General features: G+C 42.3%; 1 protein-coding gene across 1 annotated transcript in view; it reads right to left on the reverse strand.

The window, feature by feature from the left end:
- LOC139381714 (neurotrophic tyrosine kinase, receptor, type 3a) overlaps window positions 1-24,922 on the reverse strand; it is a 253,132-nt gene that overhangs the window by 16,187 nt on the left and 212,023 nt on the right. The window contains exon 13 of the mRNA XM_071125444.1: window positions 9,888-10,018. Coding sequence (XP_070981545.1) covers window positions 9,888-10,018 — 131 coding nt within the window. The remainder of the gene's footprint in view (window positions 1-9,887; window positions 10,019-24,922) is intronic.

The raw sequence follows: 24,922 nt of genomic DNA on the forward strand, positions 1-24,922 counted from the left end.
TGTCCTGTTGGAAGGTGAACCTTCAACCCAGTCTGAGGTCCTGAGCGCTCTGGATCAGGTTTTCATCAAGGATCTCTCTGTACTTTTCTCCATTCATCTTTGCCTCGATCCTGACTAGTCTCCCAGTCCCTGTTCCCCACAGCATGATGCTGCCACCACCATGCTTCCTATTAGGGATGGTGCCAGGTTTCAGGCCTGGCATTCAGGCCAAAGAGTTTAATCTTGGTTTCATCAGACGAGAGAATCTTGTTTCTCATGGTCTGAGAGTCTTTAGGTGCCTTTTGGCAAACTCCAAGCGGGTTGCCATGTGCCTTTTACTGAGGTGTGGATTCCATCTAGCCACTACCATAAAGGCCTGATTGGTGGAGTGCTGCAGAAATGGTTGTCCTTCTGGAAGGTTTTCCCCTCTCCACATAGAAACTCTGGAGCTCTGTCAGAGTGACCATCGGGTTCTTGGTCACCTCCCTGACCAAGGCCCTTCTACCCTGATTGCTGATTGTTCAGTTTGAATGGGCGGCCAGCTATAGGAAGAGTCTTGGTGGTTCCAAACTTCTTCCATTTAAGACTGATGGAGGCCACTGTATTCTTGTGGACATTCAAAGCTGCATAAATGTTTTGGTACCCTTCCCAAGATCTGTGCCTCGATACAATCTTGTCTCGTCGCTCTACGGACAATTCCTTCGACCTCACCCCTTGGTTTTTGCTCTGACATGCACTGTCAACTGTGGGACCTTATATAGACAGGTGTGTGCCTTTTCAAATCATGTCCAATCAATTGAATTTACCACAGGTGGACTCCAATCAAGTTGTAGAAACATCTCAAGGATGATCAATGGAAGCAGGATGCACCTGAGCTCAATTTCGAGTCTCATAGCAAAGGGTCTGAATAATTATGTAAATAATGTATTTCTGTCATTTATTTGTCATTATGGGGTATTGTGTGTAGATAATGAGAAAAAAATATAGATTTGAACCATTTTAGAATAAGGCTTTAATGTCACAAAATGTGGAAAAAGTATACACTTCTGTATATTTGTCTGTCATCTATTTCAATAGGATCCACTCTGGTGACTGGGGATGTGAAGAAAGAGAAAAAAAGGAAGAAAAAGCCAGCTCCGTGTTGCCACCATTACTCTTGATCAAAGCATCTGAAGAGTAGAACATTTTGGGAGATGATTTAACATCCCTCACAGACAGCCTTATTGCTTCAGCTGCAGCCTTGGCGCCTCTGTAAGGTCGGCCTCTTTCTCCTGCCTGTGCACTGCGGTTCCCTCCCTCCTGCTCCACACTATCATGGCTAACATCATTCCATGGATGAGCGCCTTGATGAAGAGTGATGGTGACAAGAGAGGAACAGTGATAAATGTGCCCCTTGTCACCAAACGGGATCACAATGATACTGTGACCCCCTCCTTCAGCATCTAGGTACCTTTTATGACCTTTGAACTTTAATATCCTCAACCCCTGTCAGTTGAAATTCGCATTTTAACACAGAGGTTACAGTCAAAATCTTTACGTGAAATTGAATAAATCAAGCACAAGAATTACTGACAGTCACTTCTCATTCAAGATTGTGACAGTACAGCCCACTGCGTTTAAGAATGGATTTGACAAATGTCATGTGGCCAGCTACCAATATCATGTGATAATTTAAACAGGATTTTTTGGGGGGGAGAATAACGAATGACTCAATTTCATTGTGCACTAACTCAAAATGGATGCCACTGTAAACAGGTCCTGTGTTAGGTGTCTCAGCATCAACTAGAGCTGATATAACACAATCCCAATAGACCTGATTAACCTCGAAGCTGTGAACATCTATACCTTCGTAATAATGGATTGTAAATTCATGAACAATCATAATAGGTACACGGGCTGTTTGGTGGCTACCACTAGTGTTCTAAAATACCTAAGTCAAAATGTTATATACATGTATATATATATATTTTTTTTGGACAACTTTTACTTTTACATTCCTACAGAAAATGATGTACTTTTTACTCCATACATTTTCCCTGACACCCAAAAGTACTCGTTACATTTTGAATGCTTAGCAGGACAGGAAAATTGTATAATTCACACACGTATCAAGAGAACATCCCTGGTCATCCCTACTGCCTCTGATGCAGCGGACTCACTAAACACATGCTTCATTTGGAAATGATGTCTGAGTGTTGGAGCGTGCCCCCGGCTATTCATAATAAAAAAAAGAAAAGAAAATGATACCGTCTATTTTCTTTATAAGGAATTTGAAATGATTTATACTTTAACTTTTAATACTTACATATATTTTCGCAATTACATTTACTTTTGATACTTATGAATATTTAAAAAACAAATATTTTTAGACATTTTACTCAAGTATGATTTTACTGGGTGACTTTCACTTGATTCATTTTCTAATAAGGTATCATTACTTTTACTCAAGTATGACATTTGGGTACTTTTTCCACCAGTGGCTACCACCTTAATCAAGCCCCAACAGCAATCCAGGAGTACTCCTCTAAAGTTGCATAGATATTGATCGCTTTATCTAGCATTAGTAGTGTGTTACAAGGTACACACATTATGGCCCTGGTTGAATGACAGATGTAGGGTTTTGGTCTTAGTGCTGCAACCAATCCCACTGAGACCCATTTAGGATCAGGAAGTCTATGAACACCCTTAAGCATCACTAACAATCAGCTATATTATAACATGCCTCCTAAGACAGCCAGACATACAGTTGGGCAAAAAAGTATTTTGTCAGCCACCAATTGTGCAAGTTCTCCCACTTAAAAAGATGAGAGAGGCCTGAAATGTTCATCATAGGTACATGTCAACTATGACAGACAAAATGAAAAAAAAAATCCAGAAAATCACATTGTAGGATTTGTAATTAATTTATTTGCAAATTATGGTGGAGAATAAGTATTTTGTCAATAGCAAAAGTTTATCTCAATACTTTGTTATATATCCTTTGTTGGCAAGGACAGAGGTCAAATGTTTTCTGTAAGTCTTCACAAGGTTTTCACACACTGTTGCTGGTATTTTGGCCCATTCCTCCATGCAGATCTCCTCTAGAGCAGTGATGTTTTGGGGCTGTTGCTGGGCAACACAGACTTTCAACTCCCTCTAAAGATTTTCTATGGGGTTGAGATCTGGAGACTGGCTAGGCCAGTCCAGGACCTTGAAATGCTTCTTACGAAGCCACTCCTTCTTTGCCCGGGCGGTGTGTTTGGGATCATTGTCATGCTGAAAGACCCAGCCACGTTTCATCTTCAAAGCCCTTGCTGATGGAAGGAGGTTTTCACTCACAATCTCACGATACATGGCCCCATCCATTCTTTCCTTTACAAGGATCAGTCGTCCTGGTCCCTTTGCAGAAAAACAGCCCCAAAGAATGATGTTTCCACCCCCATGCTTCACAGTAGGTATGGTGTTTTTTGGATGCAACTCAGCATTCTTTTGTCCTCCAAACACGACAAGTTGAGTTTTTACCAAAAAGTTATATTTTGGTTTCATCTGACCATATGACATTCTCCCAATCTTCTTCTGGATCATCCAAATGCTCTCTAGCAAACTTCAGACGGGACTGGACATGTACTGGCTTAAGCAGGGGGACACGTCTGGCACTGCAGGATTTGAGTCCCTGGCGGCGTAGTGTGTTACTGATGGTAGGCTTTGTTACTTTGGTCCCAGCTCTCTGCAGGTCATTCACTAGGTCCCCCCGTGTGGTTCTGGGATTTTTGCTCACCGTTCTTGTGATCCTTTTGACCCCACAGGGTGAAATCTTGCATGGAGCCCCAGATCGAGGGACATTATCAGTTGTCTTGTATGTCTTCCATTTCCTAATAATTGCTCCCACAGTTGATTTATTCAAACCAAGCTGCTTACCTATTGCAGATTCAGTCTTCCCAGCCTGGTGCAGGTCTACAATTTTGTTTCTGGTGTCCTTTGACAGCTATTTGGTCTTGGCCATAGTGGAGTTTGGAGTGTGACTGTTTGAGGTTGTGGACAGGTGTCTTTCATACTGATAACAAGTTCAAACAGGTGTCATTAATACAGGTAACGAGTGGAGGACAGAGGAGCCTCTTAAAGAAGAAGTTACAGGTCTGTGAGAGCCAGAAATCTTGCTTGTTTGTAGGTGACCAAATACTTATTTTCCACCATCATTTGCAAATAATTCATTAAAAATCCTACAATGTGATTTTCTGGATTTTTTTTCTCATTTTGTCTGTCATAGTTGAAGTGTACCTATGATGAAAATTACAGGCCTCTCATCTTTTTAAGTGGGAGAACTTGCACAATTGGTGGCTGACTAAATGCTTTTTTCCCCCCACTGTATGTTTTTTTTTTTAAAGACAAGGGATCACTGAATAAGTCAGGGGCAATACTTATAAAAGACTGATATGGTATTTATGAATTGAATCAATATCCTCAAGGATGGATTGGACAATCCTTATTGCATAATCATGATGTGGAATTAGATATAAATGTCTGTCAGCAACAAAACTGGAGTCTGTTCACAAGGTCTTTTCTTGTTGTTGCTAGAAATGCATGGCTAATGCAGTAGACAGCATGGTCAAAGCCAAATCTACTTCCATCGGCTGGTTACATTTCAGGGGAAGGACAAAATTACTGGGGGGTTTCAGAGAAAATGAAAACTTCTCAGGAGTGAGCTGCTGTGCTCAAACTGCATGCACCAGGCATCCAGTCAGCTTCCCCATCTAAAAACCAATTTAGGGCTGCTTATTGTTTAGATAACTGCAGGCCTTAACACACTGTGTGTGTGTGTGTGTGTGTGTGTGTGTGTGTGTGTGTGTGTGTGTGTGTGTGTGTGTGTGTGTGTGTGTGTGTGTGTGTGTGTGTGTGTGAGTGTGAGTGTGAGTGTGAGTGAGAGAGAGAGAGAGAGGCAAACACAGGTGGTTAATGCCCACCAACTGTAAATATTGCTCATAATTGTTTGTTCCAACTGACAGTTTGTTATCCAGTTAATGCTATTTAGCCTTTTATATCATGACCAGCACCATTGAGATCAAGAATCGCAACAGTGAAGATAAAAAAACACTTCTTAGGCTTGGGCATTATATGATTTTCAATACCGTAAAAAAAAATGGTGTTTGGGTGCTTAAGTCAAGTATAATTATAAACTGGTAGGTTCGAGCCCTGAATGCTGATTGGCTGACAGCCGTGGTATATCACACCGTATACCATATGACAAAACATGTATTGTTACTGCTCTAATTACGTTGGTAACCAATTTATAATAACAATAAGGCACCTTGGTGGTTTGTGGTATACGGCCAATACACCAAGGCTAAGGGCTGTATCCAGGCACTCCGTGTTGCGTCGTGCGTAAGAACAGCCCTTAGCCATGGTATTTTAGCCATATACCCCCCCTCAGGCCTTACTGCTTAAATATACTACATAATTAATACCCAGCTCGTGGCTCTAGCTATGCATTTGGTTTGCTAACTTGCTAAGTGGCTAAATATCGTGAGCAAGTTTCTTGGTTACAGCAGAGACATTCAATCCCCTCCTGGATGGAGATCCCGGTTGCCAACAAAAGTATTGTTATTTTAGTTTTTGATAGCGCCACTTGTGTGCACTTCCGGTAATACCATAAACCCCAGTATGATACAGAAATGGTCTGACGATATGAAAATCTGGATACCACCCAGCCCTAACACAGAAAGTGACTCAATACATCTTGACCCAAAAGTTGTGATATTCAAGTCAACCATAATGCCCTGTACAGCATGTAATACATGCTTCAAATTATGCCAAGTTAACCTGCTAGTGAGATATTTAGCCCTGAATGTGATTTCCAGAGAAAACTTTCTCACCCATTAGTCAGCTGTTGTCACTAGGGTTGAATGGCGGAAACCCGGTTACTGAGATTTACCGTCCAAAACCACTCCATTTTCCCGGAATAAATAACGGAGAGAAACCAGTATATTATAATATACTATTTATGTGAACAGCATTGCGTGAAATGGAACTTAAATGACATGCGATGCTTAAATCTGTCTTCTCTACGGCCTATGCATGATGAATCATCAACGCTCAGGGTGGGGACAGACAGCCCATCTCAGTATGAAGTGCAGTTCACAATGAATGTAGACCTATCATCGCATCATGGTAACTTTTTTTCTTGTGACAGGTAGGCCTACATTTGCTGCAGCATAGCCTATGCTACAGTAATGTAAAGACCGAATACGCGTCTAATTCACCCATCTCCATCTGGCTTATTTTTTTATTGTAACGATTGATTTTTTTTTTTGCAGCTCCAGAGTTTTAAAAACAGCTTTTCACTCGAATATTGTTGCTTTAAATCAGTGCATGCGCGAGCACTCTCTCTCAGTCTCTCTCTCTCCTCATTAATTCCATTCAAAAGACATCCAAAATAGATAACCACATTCTAGATTTATATACAGTGCATTCAGAAAGTATTGAAGCCCATTGACTTTTCCACATTTTGTTACGTTACAGCTTTATTCTAAAACGGATAAAACCGTCCCCCCCCCCCCCCCCCCCCCCCCCTTCAACAATCTACACACAACAATCTACACAATCTACACACAATAATGACAAACACACAAAAACTGAAATATGACATTTACGTGAGTATTCAGACCATTTACTCAGTGCTTTGTTGAAGCACCTTTGGTAGCGATTACAGCCTCAAGTCTTATAGGGTATGACGCTACAAGCTTGGCACACCTGCATTTGAGGAGTTTCTTCTCTGCAAATCATCTCAAGCTCTGTCAGGTTAGATGAAGAGCGTTGCTGCACAGCTATTTTCTGGTCTCTCCAGAGAAGTTCGATCGGGTTCAAGTCCGGGCTCTAGCTGGGCCACTCAAGGACATTCAGAGGCTTGTCTTGAAGCCACTCCTGCATTGTCTTGGCTTTGTGCTTAGGGTCGTTGTCTTGTTGGAAGGTGAACCTTCACCCCAGTCTGAGGTCCTGAGTGACATTCAGAGACTTTTCTCGAACCCACTACTGTGTTGTCTTGGCTGTGTGCTTAGGGTGAACCTTTGCCCCAGTCTGAGGTCCTGAGCTCTCTGGAGCAGGTTTTAATCAAGGATCTCTCTGTACTTTGCTCCGTTCATCTTTCCCTCGATTCTGACTAGAATCCCAGTCAATGCCACTGAAAAACATTCCCACAACATGATGCTGCCACTACCATGCTTCACCGTAGCGATGAGCCCAGGATTCCTCCAGACGTGATGCTTGGTATTCAGGCCAAAGAGTTCAGTCTTGGTTTCATCAGACCAAAGAATCTGGTTGCTCATGGTCTGAGAGTCCTTTAGGTGCCTTTTGGCAAACTCCAAGCGGGCTGTCATGTGCCTTTCACTGAGGAGTGGCTTCCGTCTGGCCAAACTACCATAAAGGCCTGATTGGTGGAGTGCTGCAGAGATGGTTGTCCTTCTGGAAGGTTCTCCCATCTCCACAGAGGGACTCTGGAGCTCAGGTGTGTGCCTTTCCAAATCATGTCCAGTCAATTGAATTTACCACAGGTGGACTCCAATCAAGTTGCAGAAACATCTCAAGCATGATCAATGGAAACAGGATGCACCTGAGCTCAATTTTGAGGCTCATAGCAAAGGGTCTGAATATTTATGTAAATAAGGTATTTCTGTTTTTTTTATACATTTGTATACATTTCTATAAACCTGTTTTCACTTTGTCATTATGGGGTATTGAGTGTAGATTGATGAGGAAAAACATTTATTTAAAAAGGTTTGAGCTTTTTCCTAGTTGTCTGTTTGAGTTTTACTCTGTCAGACCCTAATAGTAACAAAATGTGGAAAAGGGGAAGGGGTCTGAATACTTTCCGAATGCACTGTATAGCCCTATATATAGATGTCCTAGCCTACCTTTTCAGGTAATAGATTATATGCAGTATTAGCCTTATATTTAGCTAATTAATGATGGGTTATGCATAATATGCTTATAACTTATAGCCTCGGGCTCTAGCGCAATACATACTCACCTGTGCTCTGCTAGCCTCTCTCCTTAAAAAAACGCTCCTTAGCTCTTGGAGTCCCATGTAGGAAAGGCTAGACTAGAATAGCTTGCTGGACATGATCTTTTTAGCATTTCTTATACTAATAGACTATTCGAAGAGGGTTGCAAGCTTTTGGTTGCTGAATGTTAAATACAGCAGCCAATATAACTCACGGGTAGTTTAAAAAGGATTTGAAAGGCTGGTCATGGCTCACATCAAAAACATTATCCCAGAAACCCTAAATCCACTCCAATTTCCATACCGCCCCAACAGGTCCACTATTGCACTCTACACTCTACACTGCCCTTTCCCACCTGGACGAAAACAACACCTATGTGAGAATGCTATTCATTGACTACAGCTCAGCGTTCAACACCATAGTGCCCTCGAAGCTCATCACTAAGCTAAGGACCCTGGGACCAAACACCTCCCTCTGAACAGCTAATCAAAGGGCTACCCAGACCCCTCTTTTACGCTGCTACTCTCTGTTTATTATCTATGCATAATCACTTTGATAACTCTACCTACATGTACATACTACCTCAATTACCTCAACTAACCGGTGACCCCGCACATTGACTCTGTAACGGTACTCCCTATATATATCATCGCTATTGTTATTTTACTGCTGCTGTTGAATTATTTGGTCATTTTATTTTTAATTTTTTAAGCATCTAATTTTTACTTAACATTTATTTTTCTTAAAACTTCTTAAAGCATTGTTGGTTAAGGGCTTGTAAGTAAGGATTTCACAGTAAGGTCTACACCTGTTGTACTCGGCGCATGTGGCAAATAAAATTGGACTTGATTTGAAAGACGAGTGAATACACAATGGCGGTAGGCTATAGCAGTTATTTATTCAGACCCATAACCATTCAATCTTTGTGAAGAGAAGTGAATTCTAGTCCTATATTATTCAATAATGTCATTAGAATGATGAAGATAAGGACAACAAAACGTATTTAATTTAGGCTAGCCGTTGAAAGCAAGGAAGGAACGAAGCAACAATAGTGAGAGAAAGAGGTAGGCAGGTTAATAACATTATGAAAGGTATTTATGGGTCAGACTACTAATTATACAAATAGGCACTAATTAAAATAACATTCTCTAGCCTATCTTGTAACTTTGTAGGCCGCATGTACTGCACCAGAATCCCATATGCTCTCTTTATCATGGTTTGAACGATGTGCATAATTGCAGTCCTTAGAATACAATACAGTAGAGTAACATAGTTCCCACTCAAAAATATGTGTCTACTGGAGCTAGTAGGACATAGCTAGCTAGCTACATCTATGGACTTTTATGTTTTTCTGTCATGCGTAGCCTATATCATATATGGATTGGATAACGGCACAATCACTTGGACAAAATGTCTCTCATGAAATGTATTTTGTGTATGGCTTTATAAAATGTATGAATTTTCGATCAAAGCTCTGATCAAATCCAGATATAGGCCCATTTATATGCTTTATATGCTTTTGAATGACACTCATGGTTTTGGCGGGACATATCAGCTTAGCCGGTGATTCATTCTTGGGATGGAACATTTGTAAAATACCTGGAAAATATTCAACCCTAGTTGTCACCCCATAGTGGAGCCTCACACATTCAATCTGATACGAGACGACCAACACGGTACTCATAGTGATCTCAATGATTATTAGTATGATTATCGATCTACTCTAAAAAAAATCCTATTTTTATAGATCCACGTCTCCAAATCCTTCTTGTGGAAGCAGCTGGCCATGGTAGGGGGGGTGTGGCCCCGAGAGCCGTTCAAGGATCAAGATAATACAAGTCAGACGCTGAGTGCTGAGAGGCCCTGACCTCTGTGAGGGGTCTGCTGTAACAGGAGAGGGAGGTGGCCCTGTGTAACTGAGAGATCATCTCTTACCTTGACAGCCACCAGCATCTTGTCCTTGGTAGGGCTGAGGTTATAGCACTCTGCCAGAAACACCTTCCCAAAGGCCCCCTCTCCCAGCTCCCGCTTCAGAATGATGTCCCGACGCTTTATGTGCTGTACGTCTGTGGAGAGAGAGAGAGAGAGAGAGAGGGAGAAAGAGAGGGAGAGAGTTTAAGTAGCAGATCCAATATCAACAAACCATCAGTGTTTGACAGAATCAAAATTAAGTGATGATTCACTGATGGGACTGGTAAGTCTTAAATCCTGCTACACGCTCAGAAAAAAAGGTTACAGTTTCCTGGGGTACAAAAATATCAAAATACACGTAATGTACCTTCAGAGGTACACATATAATCTCACATGGTACTGGTTGATACCTTTTAGGGTACATGTGTGGATAATCGAGTATAATGGTACATTTTTGTTCCCAATATTTTGAATAGAAAGGTTCAATCATCACACACACTCAAAAAAAGGGGTATGAAGGTTCATTTCTGTTTTCTAGGCCGGAGGCATGGATTAGTGGCTGGCAAGTGGAAGTGTCGTGCCAGTTTAAGTGGTCTATGGTTATGCTAATTACAGTTTGAGCATGTCCACTGACAGTTCTGAAGTCTTTATAAAGGTTTACATATTGTAAGAGCATGGGACAATAAAAAGCTGTAATTAATATTACAGTGACCTTACCCCAACACTGAGCGACCTTGTCAAGAGGTACCCCCAAATTTAAGCCATTGGTGTTAAAAGTCAATAGTAGTAGCTCGCAATTCGTGGGTGCTCCTGCATGTGGGCATTCCAACATCTGCAGGAACACCCTCCTCGAGCATCCCATTGGTTCCTTCATGAACACCACCCCTTGGGCATGCCATTGGTTCCTGCATGAACGCCGTGTGACACTTCAATGTGCGTCAAAAGGGAAATAAAAGTATTATTTTAGTTTTTTTGCCTCTGCCTCCCGGAGTCCTCCTCGCTAGTCACCGGTAGACAGTGTCATTCACTCCCGCCTGCACGAACACCTGCCTTCGCCGTTGTTAACAGAACTGCGGGGAAACAGTGTCCGACAGGCGAAGGACACTGTCTACCGGTCACCCTCCGCCTTCCGCTAGCACAGCAGGCAGGAGGCTGGGGCAACACTGTGTGTTAGCTAACTAGCTAGCTTGCTAGTTAGGGACCCTTTCTGGGTGCTAGCTAGCTAGCATGCTAACTAGCACACGGTGTCGCCACAGATAGATAATTCACCGGATGTATAAATGTGAAGCATCCAGTTGGCGTTTCCACTCACTACCAAATACGGTAGTGAGAGTAAGCCCAGTGGCCGGCAGTGGGAGAAGATGGAACGAGATGGATTTTGGCAAACATTCTGATAATTTACTCCTTGACTAAACATTTGATCTCAATACAGTTTTCTGTCCCAAATATACAATCTGTTATGAACAGAGTGGACTACGTTTTGTAAACTTTACCCTTTGCCAAAGTTTCAAAACGTTGCATTGTTTAAAAGGTGTGCAAAGGCGAATTGAGTTACTGCACACGCGCACTTCAGAGTAGGCGTTCCCCAATTGGAATATGCAAATTAATGCTAGAACGCGCCAATAGGATCTTGCTAGCTCCTGCTTGGCTCTGCCTACCTCATTGCTTATTCTGCCCACTATGGCTCATTTGTTCCCATTTAAAATGACAGGTTGTGGTCTTTCTTGGTTTAATTATACAATTCTTTGGTGTCACCCCCGCCTCCCACCTGCTGTGTACCAGACTAGCTGGCTAAACTAGCACACTCTTTTAAGGTACAAACTACAAGGGTACAACTATGTGTATAACTAATGGTCAAATGGACGACTACCAGTGACAGGCGTTTGTACCCCTTTAAGTAGAATTCTGTGCTTTTTTTCTGAGAGTATATGATGCCTCAGTGGATCTAATTTGAGGCATAGAGCCATAAGACCTGCTGTGGAGCTATAGAGTGTTAGAAGAGATGTGAGGGTAAAACACATGATGTTGTTACATACTTAGGGCATACATAAATAAATATAATGTTATAAAATGTTAGATTGTTACAGGGGAATGGACGTCTTAAAACCTGCGCACCTTAGCAACTGGAGTGAGGAAATGTTCATTCAGTTCCCAACCAATAGGAAAACAATGCTGAAAAGTCTAAATGATCCCTTTCCCTTCCAAATTTAAAAAATAAAATGAGCCGAACAATCCAATCAAACCTGGAAAATGTCAGGAACCTGTCTGCAACCTGTACAGTGGAAAAATGGTGGTGAAATCACAGTGTACAGACAGTATTAGTCCTTAATCTCAGTGCTCTCCACGTGTTCTGTGTGGCTGAGAGCTGTTGCTGGGAGAGAGTGGCTTCCATATGGCAAGTCACAGCAGCAGCTGGTATTTACTCAATACAGGGGTTCTGGATGAGCTGTTGTCCAACACCAACACCCACTACTGTCCAAGGTCCAGCCATGCCCAGTACCACAGATACCCCTGGAGGGCTAGGGCAGAGCAGAGGAATAGATAAATACTGAGGGATGGATTGGACAAAGCTCTCATTACTATTGGTTGGCACAAACTAGTCATTACGCTCATGAAGCACCAGAAAAATTGTAGCTATAATGTAATTAGCACCATCAAGGCAATAAGAAAGTATCAACACCATGATAGCACTGCAAATATTTCTGCTTGAACCACAAGGTTCAAAACATCTTACAAACATGTTTTATAATGGATTGCACTGGACTGAGATTTTTTTTTAAAGAAAACATTTAAAAAAAACAGCAAACCCACCCCATATCAGGATGCAGAAATAAATAATTGTTTTTGTCCCTCTGCAATTGCTTCTTTTATCCCCTCCCTTCTCAATTTCACAGAAAGACAGTGATAGGTTTACAATAAGCAGGTGGCTGTGGGTATGCTGGAAGGTGTGCCATCCATCCACACAAAGCAATTAAGGAAGTTACAAATAGCTTGGGTTAATTGTCTCATTACCACAGCGGTTGTAGTGCGTTCACCTCCCTGTTTATATGGGCGAGGGCACCCATTCAGGGAGGTTACCCTCACTGGGCCTCATCTGTCTCAGTGTGGACCAGCAGCACAGAGCACACAGCTGGGACAGAGCAGGACACAGTCTTCATCCTAATTAGGCCGCTTTGCTTTGGCAGCACAGATGTTGACTCCACTGCAGTGAAAATGACAGAAGACCAAACGAGGGCTGATTTGGATAGAAATGCTGGCAAATTGTTGCTATTTTATTGGGAATGTAGTAACCGTAGCAATTTATCTTCCCACTCTCTTGCACTGTCTACTGTTGACCATAAAAATGACAAACAATAGTGCAGCATTTCATTCAGTCCAATCACAACATCACTAGCACTTGACTTCTGAATGATGACTTTATGCAAATGCTGCTGTTTTCGAGAGTGACTTTTCATCAAAAGTGACTTCTCATTATATTATCTCTGTTTAACATATTAGAGCTCAAACACAATTGTACAGAAGAGTAAACAGATGTGCCAAACATTTGCCAAATCTTCAATCTATCAGTAAAGGCCACGTTTGAGCACTTATTTTTTCATAACATTTTTTTCCCATTTGAACACTTTTTAATAGCGTCTGCTATAAGATCAAAATCTTCACTGGAGTAAACAGTTCATTTTGCTACCATTTGGCTTGAGAAAAAGTAGGAAAAAACATGTGAGAAAACATGCTCGCTATACCGGTCGTCAGATGTACAGTGCCTTCGGAAAGTATTCAGACCCATTGACTTTTTCCATTTTTTGTTACGTTACAGCCTTATTCTAAAATTGATTAATTTTTTTTCTCATTAAATCTACACACAATACCCCATAATGACAAAGCAGTAAGAGGTTATTAAGACATTTCTGCAAATTTATTACAAATAAAAAACTGAAATATACATTTACATAAGTATTCAGACCCTTTACTCACCACTTTGTTGAAGCATCTTTGGCAGTCGAGTCTTCTTGGGTATGCTTGGCACAAGCTTGGCACACCTATTTTTGGGGAGTTTCTCCCATTCATCTCTGCAGATCCTCTCAAGCTTTGTCAGGTTGGATGGGGAGTGTTGCTGCACAGCTATTTTCAGGTCTCTCCAAAGATGTTAGATCGGGTTCAAGTCCAGGCTCTGGCAAGGCCACTCAAGGACATTCAGAGACTTGTTCCCTGAAGCCACTACTGCGTTTTGTTGGTTGTGTGCTTAGGGTTGTTGTCCTGTTGGAAGGTGTCTGAGGTCCTGAGCACTCTGGATCAGGTTTTCATCAAGCATCTCTCTGTGCTTTGCTCCGTTCATCTTTACCTCAATCCTGACAATTCTCTCAGTCTCTGCCGCTGAAAAACATCCACACAGCATGATGCTGCCACCAACATGCTTCACCGTAGGGATGGTGCCAAGTTTCCTCCAGACATGACGCTTGGCATTCAGGCCAAAGAGTTCAATCTTGGTTTCATCAGACCAGAGAATCTTGTTTCTCATGGTCTGAGAGTCTATAGATGCCTTTTGGCTAACTCCAAGCGGGCTGTCATTTGCCTTTTACTGAAGAGTGGCTTCCGTCTGGCCACTTTACCATAGAAAAGGATTGCTGCAGAGATTGTTGTCCTTCGGTAATTTTCTTCCATCTCTACAGAGGAACTCTAGAGCTCTGTCAGAGTGACCATCGGGTTCTTGGTCACCTCCCCGACCAAGGCCCTTCTCCCCCAATTGCTCAGTTTGGCCGAGCGAACAGCCCTAGGAAGGTCCTTGGTGGTTCCAAACTTGTTCCATTTAAGAATGATGGATGCCACTATGTTATTGGTGACCTTCAATGCTGCAGAAATGTTTTGGTACCCTTCCCCAGATCTGTGCCTCGACAAAATCCTGTCTTGGAGCTCTACGTACAATTCCTTCGACCTCATAGCTTAGTTTTTGCTGTGACAGGTGTGTGCCTTTCCAAATCAGGCCCAATCAAGTGAATTTACCACAGGTGGACTCCAATGAAGTTGTAGAAACATCTCAAGGATGATCAATGGAAACAGGATGCACCTGAGTTCAATTTCGAGTCTCATAGAAAATGGTCTGAATACCTATGTAAATAATGTATTTATGTTTATTATTTTTAATACATTTGCTAAAATGTTGTCATTATGAGTTATAGTGTGTAGATTACTGAGTTGTTTTTGTATTAATCCATTTTAGAATGAGGCTTTAACGTAAAAAAAGATTGGAGAAAGTCAAGGGATCTGAATACTTTCTGAAGGCACTGTATAGTCCACTTCCTTCCTGTATTATTCAGTATTTAAGTTAGTAGAGTAGAGCAGATGGACTTTTTTCCAAAAGCTTCCATGATGCCCTCTCAACCCACCTCCATGTTCTACTCCTAGCAACACCATTACCCCTCGCTCTCCAAATGTTCCCAATGGTTTCTGCAACCGTATCTTACGGAAGAAAAGAGCTTCTGGATATCAGGACAGCGATCACTCACCTCGGATTAGACGAAGATTTCTTCAGCAACAACAACAGCAGCAAGCAGGACTCACACGATATTCTCCAAACACCCGACAGGGAAGACATCCCAATTATTCGCAAAAGGAAGCGACGCAGAGGAAGAAGAGCTGGATGCCTGGTCCGGACCCGCAGAAGACAACTAGGAAAGCTGCCGTTACCGTCAATATTACTCGCCAACGTGCAATCATTGGACAATAAACTAGACGAGGCAAGATCATGAATATCCTACCAACGGGACATCAAAAACTGTAATATCATATGTTTCACGGAATCGTGGCTGAATGACGACATGGATATTCAGCTAGTGGGATACACGCTGCACCGGCAGGATAGAACAGCACACTCCAGTAAGACGAGGGGGGGGGGGGGGGGGGTCTGTTCATATCTGTAAACAACAGCTGGTGCACGAAATCTAAGGAAGTCTCTAGATTGTGCTCGCCTGAAGTAGAGTATATTGTGATAAACTGCAGGCCACACTACTTGCCTAGTGAGTTCTCAGCTATACTTTTCGTGGGAGTTTATTTACCACCACAGACAGATGCTGGCACTAAGAACGCACTCAGTCAGCTGTATAAGGAAATAAGCAAACAGGAAACCACTCACCCAGAGGCGGCGCTCCTAGTGGCCAGAGACTTTAATGCAGGGAAACCTAAATCAGTTCTACCAAATCTCTATCAACATGGTAAATGTGCATCCAGAGGGAAAAAAACTAGATCACCTGTACTCCACACACAGAGATGCGTACAAAGCAACACATCTGCCACGCTGATCCTCAACACTGGCGCTCCCCAGGGGTGCGTGCTCAGTCCCCTCCTGTACTCCCTGTTCACCCACGACTGCATGGCCAGGCACGACTCCAACACCATCATTAAGTTTGCTGACGACACAACAGTGGTAGGCCTGATCACCAACATCGACGAGACAGCCTATAGGGAGGAGGTCCTGGCCGGGTGGTGCCAGAATAACAACCTATCCCTCAACGTAACCAAGACTAAGGAGATGATTGTGGACTACAGGAAAAGGAGCACCGAGCACGTCCCCATTCTCATCGACGGGGCTGTAGTGGAACAGGTTGAGAGCTTCAAATTCAACAACAAACTAGATTGGACCAAACACACCAAGACAGTCGTGAAGAGGGCACGACAAAGCCTATTCCCCCTCAGGAAACTAAAAAGATTTGGCATGGGTCCTGAGATCCTCAAAAGGTTCTACAGCTGCAACATCGAGAGCATCCTGACCTGTTGCATCACTGCCTGGTACGGCAATTGCTCGGCCTCCGACCGCAAGGCACTTCAGAGGGTAGTGCGTACGGCCCAGTACATCACTGGGGCAAAGCTGCCTGCCATCCAGGACCTCTACACCAGGCGGTGTCAGAGGAAGGCCCTAAAAATTGTCAAAGACCCCAGCCACCCCAGTCATAGACTGGTCTCTCTAAGTCTAGGACAAAAAGGCTTCTCAACAGTTTTTACCCCCAAGCCATAAGACTACTGAACAGGTAACCAAATGGTTATCCGGACTATTTGCATTGTGTTCCACCCCCCAACCCCTCTTTTACGCTGCTGCTACTCTCTGTTTATCTTATATGCATAGTCACTTTAACTATACATTCATGTACATACTACCTAAATTGGCCCGACCAACAGGTGCTCCCGCACATTGGCTAACCAGGCTATCTGCATTGTGTCCCACCACCCGCCAACCCCACTTTAACGCTTCTGCTACTCTCTGTTCATCATGTATGCATAGTCACTTTAACGATACCTACATGTACATACTACCTCAATAAGCCTGACTAACAGTTGTCTGTATATAGCCTTGCTACTCTTTTTTCAAATGTCTTTTTACTGTTGTCTTATTTCTTTACTCTCACACACACACACACACACACACACACACACACACACACACACACACACACACACACACACACACACACACACACACACACACACACACACACACACACACACACACAACCTTTTTTCCCGCATCATTGGTTAGAGCCTGTAAGTAAGTATTTCACTGTTCACCTGTTGTATTCGGTGCACGTGGCAAATACATTTTGATTTGATTTTCATACAGTTCATATTATATTTGTCATTTTATTTTTCAATGTTGAGGGCAGATGGTGCCCCAAAACAAGTGTTTGAGGGGATCCCGGAAAGCATGAGCCTGTCTGTTAGTCGGTAAACACCCCTTCAGCAGGCTCAGACTGTTGCACCTCACAAACACAATCCACTGGTCTACATACAGAGCAGAGCGCCTTCTCCTCTGGACTCGCTCTTCTCCTCCATGAGATTCATCCAGAGCCCTCTCACCTGAATCCGTGTCAATGTATTTTATTAGATTCTATTTCTCTAATGCAGAGTAGCAGAATGAATCTCTATCAGCACATTTCCTTCCCAGGCTCTGGCAGACAATGTAGAGCAATCTCTCTTTCAGAGCTGCACTGTTGTCCAGGAGCTTTGGCTGAGGGGATGTTGAAGACCACTATAGCAAACAGAGGGATGCAGAGCATGAAATAGGAAAACAAGCAAAAACACTTGTTGAAGTGCATCTACGGATTACAAACCTACAGTATCCTACACTAGGAAATGTTCCTGTTGCTTTGTTGAACACTCAATAGGCCGATGCATACATGTGATACAATACCCTCAAACTTGCTGATCCAGTCAAAGGTCAAATTAGTTGGATTTTCCATTGCTCGTACACACAATATCACAGTGAACACCGCCATACTGTAAAACCCAGCTTACTCGCGAAAACATATATTACTCACGATACCACATATATTATGTGGTATGGGATGTTGGTGTTGACAGAAGGAGAGATCAAGGAGAGACAGACACACAGAGAGGATATCATAGTTGGGTGATGCTGGGAAAGTGTGTATTCAGAAAGTCTTGAGGGGAAACAAAAGGCAGGGCAATTCACGCCTGCCGTTGAAACCTGGATGCTGAACAGCACTGTAAAGCAAACACGACAATCACATGAATAAAGAATGAGCTTTAAAGCGCGAGCAGTGGTGTGTGAAAAACACGTCTCATTGTGTCTGGAGAGGCTTGTGAGGAAGGAAACAGCAGGCCTCACTTCAGGGCATTTCAACCATCCAAGGTTGGTTGGAAGATTGTAATGTATGTATGAAGAGGGCCGAACATACGGAGCATCTGGAGTCAGTGCCAACCCTCTCAGCAAGGCTCTTCACATAACAAAACAGGCAATGATGAAGCCAAGTCCAGACTGGAAAATCATCATCATGTGGTTATAGTCTTCTTACGAATAGTTATTCAATATTGAAGAAAAATGTTAGAATATTAACCTGAGGGTTAACGAGACACTGACCCTCGACCCACTGACCCTCGCCTTCCAACACCTGTCGGTGTTTTTATGCCCTTGTTGTTCTTTAAAGTGCGTCTCATAATTATGTCAGAACAGGGCTGATGGAAAAGCTCCTTAAAAGCTCCAATGCATTCAAATGTATATTTGTATATATCTGAATAGTAGCAGGGGTGGCTAATACAGGTCATGTACTCAAACTGACTTTTATTTACTTTGGAGTGAACCAGCAGGGTAACACTCAACACCCACCTCAGCTTGGTGAAATTGAAATGCCTCAAGTACAGATGTTGGGGAGATCAATTTGAGTCAAATTGTGCAAGTCTAAATGTTTTTTGGGCTGAAACAGCATGCTGTTGCATGCTATAGAGACTGCACGCAGTCTGTGTCGCATAAACTTTATACCGTGTGTCATCACCATGAGTGTACAAATCACACACATCATCTGCTGATACAAGGGCTATAATTTGACTGAAACATAGAATGTCCAACTCTACCTATCACTTATCAGAACCACTTTAACAAGTGACTGGAGAATGGCAAGCACAGATTTCCTCAACAGAAGCTGTGCTATGTGAAATACAATATGAAATATCCTGAAGTCATTTTTAAGTACAAAACATACTCCTGCTGTTCGTTTGATTCATCAAAGTAGAGCCTGTACGCTCGATATGTGAAGCTTCAGTATTTCATTTGGAGTTTGACAAATTAAAAGTTGAAACTCTCCCGCGAGTCTAGCATGTTATCAAACTGTTATTGAGACTCCATCAAGGTCATATTGACTTTCTGACTTGTGCACTGTAGCAGACGTTGCATCCATGGATGGATACAGTAGCACAGCAGGAGGTGGAGCGCAGAGCAAGGTTACAGGCTGCGGTGTGGTGGCCGTTATGCCACTGGGTTGCAATTAGAATGCTTTTAAGGAGTTGAGAGACTCACGTTGGCATACATAGAGCTACGTTAACTATTCACTTCAAGGAAGAAATTAGAGGCAGAAAGAATTAAGCAATGGATTAAGTAACACATAACCAGCAAGCGATGAGATGCTTGACCTGTTGATTACAATACTGTATGTTCAGTAATGTACGAGAAAAGGGCTTCAACCATGAAGGATACTACAGCTGATTACTCTCCTTTTATCCTAACAAATGTCCTACAAAATATGTTTATTTTCTCAAGAGGCTAGTTGTTTACTTCAAGATAACCCCGAACTCCCACATTCATCCTTAAATTGAGCATACACATTGCTGTGTTGTTTCCCGGACGACGGGGCTCCTTGGGTGTTGTTTTGGGCCTAAATCCAACAGATGAAGACAGAGATGGATGAGGGAAGAGGCCACGACATCTGGCTATGGGTGATGGAGCAGGGTTACAGCCAATCTCTGATATTGATTGCATCTAGACAAAATGAATCTCTTGCTCATGATCTCTCTGTAGGGGACAGCCATTAGTGAACTGGTGCTGGGGGTATAGAGAAGGGAAGAGAGTGAAGCAGGGGGCAAACAGGCACTAACACATGGTATCAGGTTGTGAATACTGTTATCACCTTGCAACATAAAATGACCTGCCTAAAGAAAAGGAGATGAGAAAATGTTGTGAGTGAGTGAGTCCTCTCGTAACAATATTGTCTTTTACTTCTTGGTAACCTTTGTCATTGCTACCATTCCCTACAGACAGACAATTATTTGAGGTGATTTGAAATGCTTCTGGCCTGAAGCTCTTCAAGTGATTACTTCTCAAATAAATCAATTTAGACAACACCTCTTCACTAGCCTTATCTGCATTTCATCATGAATATTTTAAAAGAGCTCATTACGAAAAGCTAGAAAAATAAAACCATTCTTTAACTTAATCTGGCATAGAACCAGTTTCATTAAAACACCAGGTTGTCTGAAGAGGTAGAAGTCATAGCCAGACCTGTCCTCTGTCTCCTGCCTTTATGTCACTAATAAGGATTCATTTCCCAAAGACTTTTCACCTGCAGGTGATGGGAAGAAAACCCAGCTGACCACAAGGTGTGCTCCTTCTGACTGGGCACAGGCTCTGACCACAACGAAACTGATGATGAAAAGACATTTAATCAAACCATTTCCTTGATTAATTAAGGCAATGTCAATCTAACTGCACATTCTGAGCTTGATGGTGCTGTGAACAAATATGAATTATCACGAATCATAATAATTCGCTATTCTAACAGAGGGAGTATGTAGGTACATGTACATTTCCATTGAAACATACAGTATTGAGCATCTTGTATTAAATAAGATCCAAGACCGACAAATAAATGATCAATGAAAGCCATGTACGTGTACGACACTGGATGTAGCCACTGGATTTACTGTTGCAGTCGGAGTAAATAAACAAATATTAGCGGTGATAACCACACGAGGTGACTTCCATGATGGATCTGATTCCTCATCTACTGCGGCATTAGACTGGCTGAGGGGCATGCTATGATTTATGTTTCTGTAAAGACATGTGGAAAACCACCCCTGTGAAATGACTGAGTGCTATCTGTGTTCTCCATGCTCTCTGAGCTCGAGGCAGTCAAAGAAAATAACGACAACGCTTTCGGGGACATGGATTTCTACTAGAACTCAAGTCTTGCTGTAATTAAGTTTAAAAAGCCCTGGAGTGAGCTGGGCAAGGTTTGCTGTTGTCTCTGCTGAGAGAAAGTTAGCATCTTTATGGTTACATCGAGCTAAAGTAAGTCTGTTATCTTTCTATATCGAACAAATCTGTCAGAGTGACCATCGAGTTCTTGGTCACCTCCCCAACTAAGGCCCCCCAAAAATCTAAAAACCGGTTTGGGGTATTGTGTGTAGAAAAATATTATTTTTTATCATTTTTAGAATAAGGCTGTAACGTAACAAAATGTGGAAAAAGTCAAGGGGACTGAATACTTTCCGGAAGCACTGTACATTTAGAAGATATGATGGCTCTATAAATGTTTGAAGAACATTATACCCATTTGCACTAAAGAGGATGATATGTGACGATTGCTTTTCTAAAAATACCAAGGAATAGAGCTCATTAAGATATCAAGCTTTTAAGCTCAAAAAGTAATTTCACAGTGAATTTCACTGCGCTGTGGACGACAGTAGTCAACAGTGTGTATATGCTTATTGCTTTCTACTCCGCTGATCTCCGAGGAAAGAAACCCCCATTGTTCAGTGCCTTTTGAAGGATAGTCAAAGAGGAAAATGTAGATCTCGATTTTCCTCTATTGATTGGTTGAATAAATATCCTTGCCTACTTAAAGCCCATAAGGTCAGCTTTATCCAAGCAGTGTTTCTCTGAGTGTTTGTCTAGGGGTTTGGGTCTCTCATATTACACTGTAAAATACCATTTACATTAGATATTACATTCAGTACATATGGCATTTTTATTTCATTTTCATCCCCATCTGATTTGGATCCTGGTGTACTCTATAATGCATGTTCAAAGTTCAATATACTAAATCTTGATTTGTTTTGTTGTACAAAAAATACAGTATGCAAGCCATCACATGCAGAGACACACACGCACACATAGAGATGAACAGTCACACAGACACGCATGCATGCGCACACACATGCACACACAGAGACAGACAGACCCTGATGGATTATAACTCAGACACGTTGGCTTAAAAGATTCATGCAATGTATAATGTATAACTCCTGTAATTTATTTTTCAGTACTAAATGTGATTTCCTTCCTCTCATTGTGTCTCCCTTCTGAACCCTGTCAGTCTCCCAAGTCTGAAATAGAATTGGAGGTGTGTGTGTGTGCCCTTACTTCAATTTGTTTGTTTTTCAGCTTAAATTTCACGTGAAACCATATTACATTTAGAGTTCACACGTTAACACCACCTTTTCACGTGAGGATAATAACATGTTGTTTTCACCTCTTGTGAATTTTCAGGTTCACATGTAAGAAAACTTCACATGTAGATTCAATAAAACGCCTCCCTCTTTCATGCAATTTTCCCTATCTTTTTCTGTCACCCTGACCTTTGCTTTCGCTGCCTTTTTTCCCCCAATTGCAAGTTTTGGCACAGTGATTCCAGCAGCATAGCACCCACTGCTGATTTGCCTCTGAAGCTAAGCAGGGTCAGTCCTGGTCTGTGCCTGGATGGAAGACCAGGTGGAGCTGGAAATGGAGAAAGTCACTGGTATCTTAAAACCAGTGTTTTTTTCCAAGTCTGTGCGTGTGTGCGTGCGTGTGTGTGCAAGCATGCGTGTGCCTGCAGGGGCAGGTGTGTGAGCTGTAAACCACTAATTTAGTTAAACATAGCTCCGCTGTCTCTGATGAGAACCGTGACTGCGGGAGAGTGCCAGTTACTCATCTTTACCCAGAGCTTATGAATTCACATCACGTCCTGTAGCATGTCCCCTGTATAACATGACAAATCCTGCTGCTTTACACACCATTCATGATGTGCTTCTCTCTCCACAGCCACAAGGCACTACTTGAATTGGTATCAGATGGAACAGCGGATATTGGCTTGGTTTGCCTCTGTGTGCCTCCCATCATTTTTCACCGGTTTCTCTTTTTTCTAGCAAGGTTTCACGGAAATGTGAACAATTAGTGTCTCAAGGAGATCCGGACCTTAGCCACATTTAGTATTGACCCAATTACAAGTGTGATCATGCCAGGTCAGATATAAACTTAGCCTGCTGCTACAGAGTAATGTTACATTCTGGAGCCTAACGTCAAAGGCAGAGGTGGTAATAGTGCGATATATAAAATGCTGTACTATTACATGGCTAATGAGACCTGCTAAATGACTCGTGCATAACATAGCACTGGAAGCACCTGCAGACAAACGAAGCCCTCAGCTACAAATTCCCTTCAAAACCCAAGATATTTCAAAACAGTGAAAAGCACAGTTTGTATTTTTCAGATGGAGACATACAGTAATTCCAATCAGTCTTTATGGGGATACACTCAATAATTTACGTTAAAAAAGCTGGGGCAGAGATCAAAGCAGTAATCAATACTGCACAGCATTAGTTAATGTAATCAGCTCTTAATTCTTCTTCAAGGGATATCAAAATGGGGACGACGTTACTGGGGGTTCAACTTCAAACGAATCCAATAGCGGCAACATTTGAGAGCAAACAAATACATTATTTAGAGTTAAATGGAGATAAGAGCTGCTTGGATACACACGACATGGAGAACAATGAGTGGATACGGCAGCCGCTATAGTCTGCGTTCAGACACAGGTTTCTGGAACCCTCGAGAGGATGATTCATCAGACGCCATCTTTAGAGTCAGATACATTAAGCTGATTTGACAAATCTAACTCACTTCAGGAAGGGTTCCTACAAAAGAGAGCAGCTGGAAATGGATACACTGCCAATGCAGAGGTAGGAAATACAGGACACAAACACATCTGCGGAAAAGCAGTAAATCCAATTTTGAATCACGATTATGATGTGGCTCATATGAAGCGCAGCATAGCGCTACCTGCAGAGTGAAGACTGCTAACTGGGCAATACCTTGAAATCCCAAAGACTGAAACATTCCCAGATTAGGAAGGATCAAGACCAGATGGAAAATGAAGAAACTTTCACAGGACATCATGGATAAGGCCGTCTGACATCGTCACGGTCGTGATAATGGAAACACCAAGGGGCAGCGTGATTTGAGTTCCACATCCTTTTATTAACTGAACCTTCTCAACAAAACAATCAACGAACGACAGTGAACACCCAGCACGCACATCATCACTCAACAAAACAATATCCCACAAATGCAGGTGGGAACAGGGACACCTTAAGTATGAGCCCCAATTAGAGACAACGAATATCAGCTGCCTCTAATTGGGAACCATATCAAGAGCACCAACATAGAAATGCACCTCCTAGAACAACTCCTAGTCAAGCCCTGACCTACAACACCATAGAGAACCAAGGGCTTTCTATGGTCAGGGCGTGACAGACATGTATAATTTATGTATGATTTTATCTACACTGAGTGTTCAAAACATTAAGAACACCTGCTCTTTCCATGACAAACTGACCAGGTGAATCCAGGTGAAAACTATGATCCCTTATTGATGTCACTTGTTAAATCCACTTCAATCAGAGTAGATGAAAGGTTAAAGAAGTGTTTTTAAGCCTTGAGACAATTGAGACATAGATTGTGTTTATGTGCCATTCAGAGGGTGAATGGGAAAGACAAAATATTTAAGTGCCTTTGAATGGAG

This window comes from Oncorhynchus clarkii, chromosome 2, assembly GCF_045791955.1.
Source record: "Oncorhynchus clarkii lewisi isolate Uvic-CL-2024 chromosome 2, UVic_Ocla_1.0, whole genome shotgun sequence".
Taxonomy (NCBI): domain Eukaryota; kingdom Metazoa; phylum Chordata; class Actinopteri; order Salmoniformes; family Salmonidae; genus Oncorhynchus; species Oncorhynchus clarkii.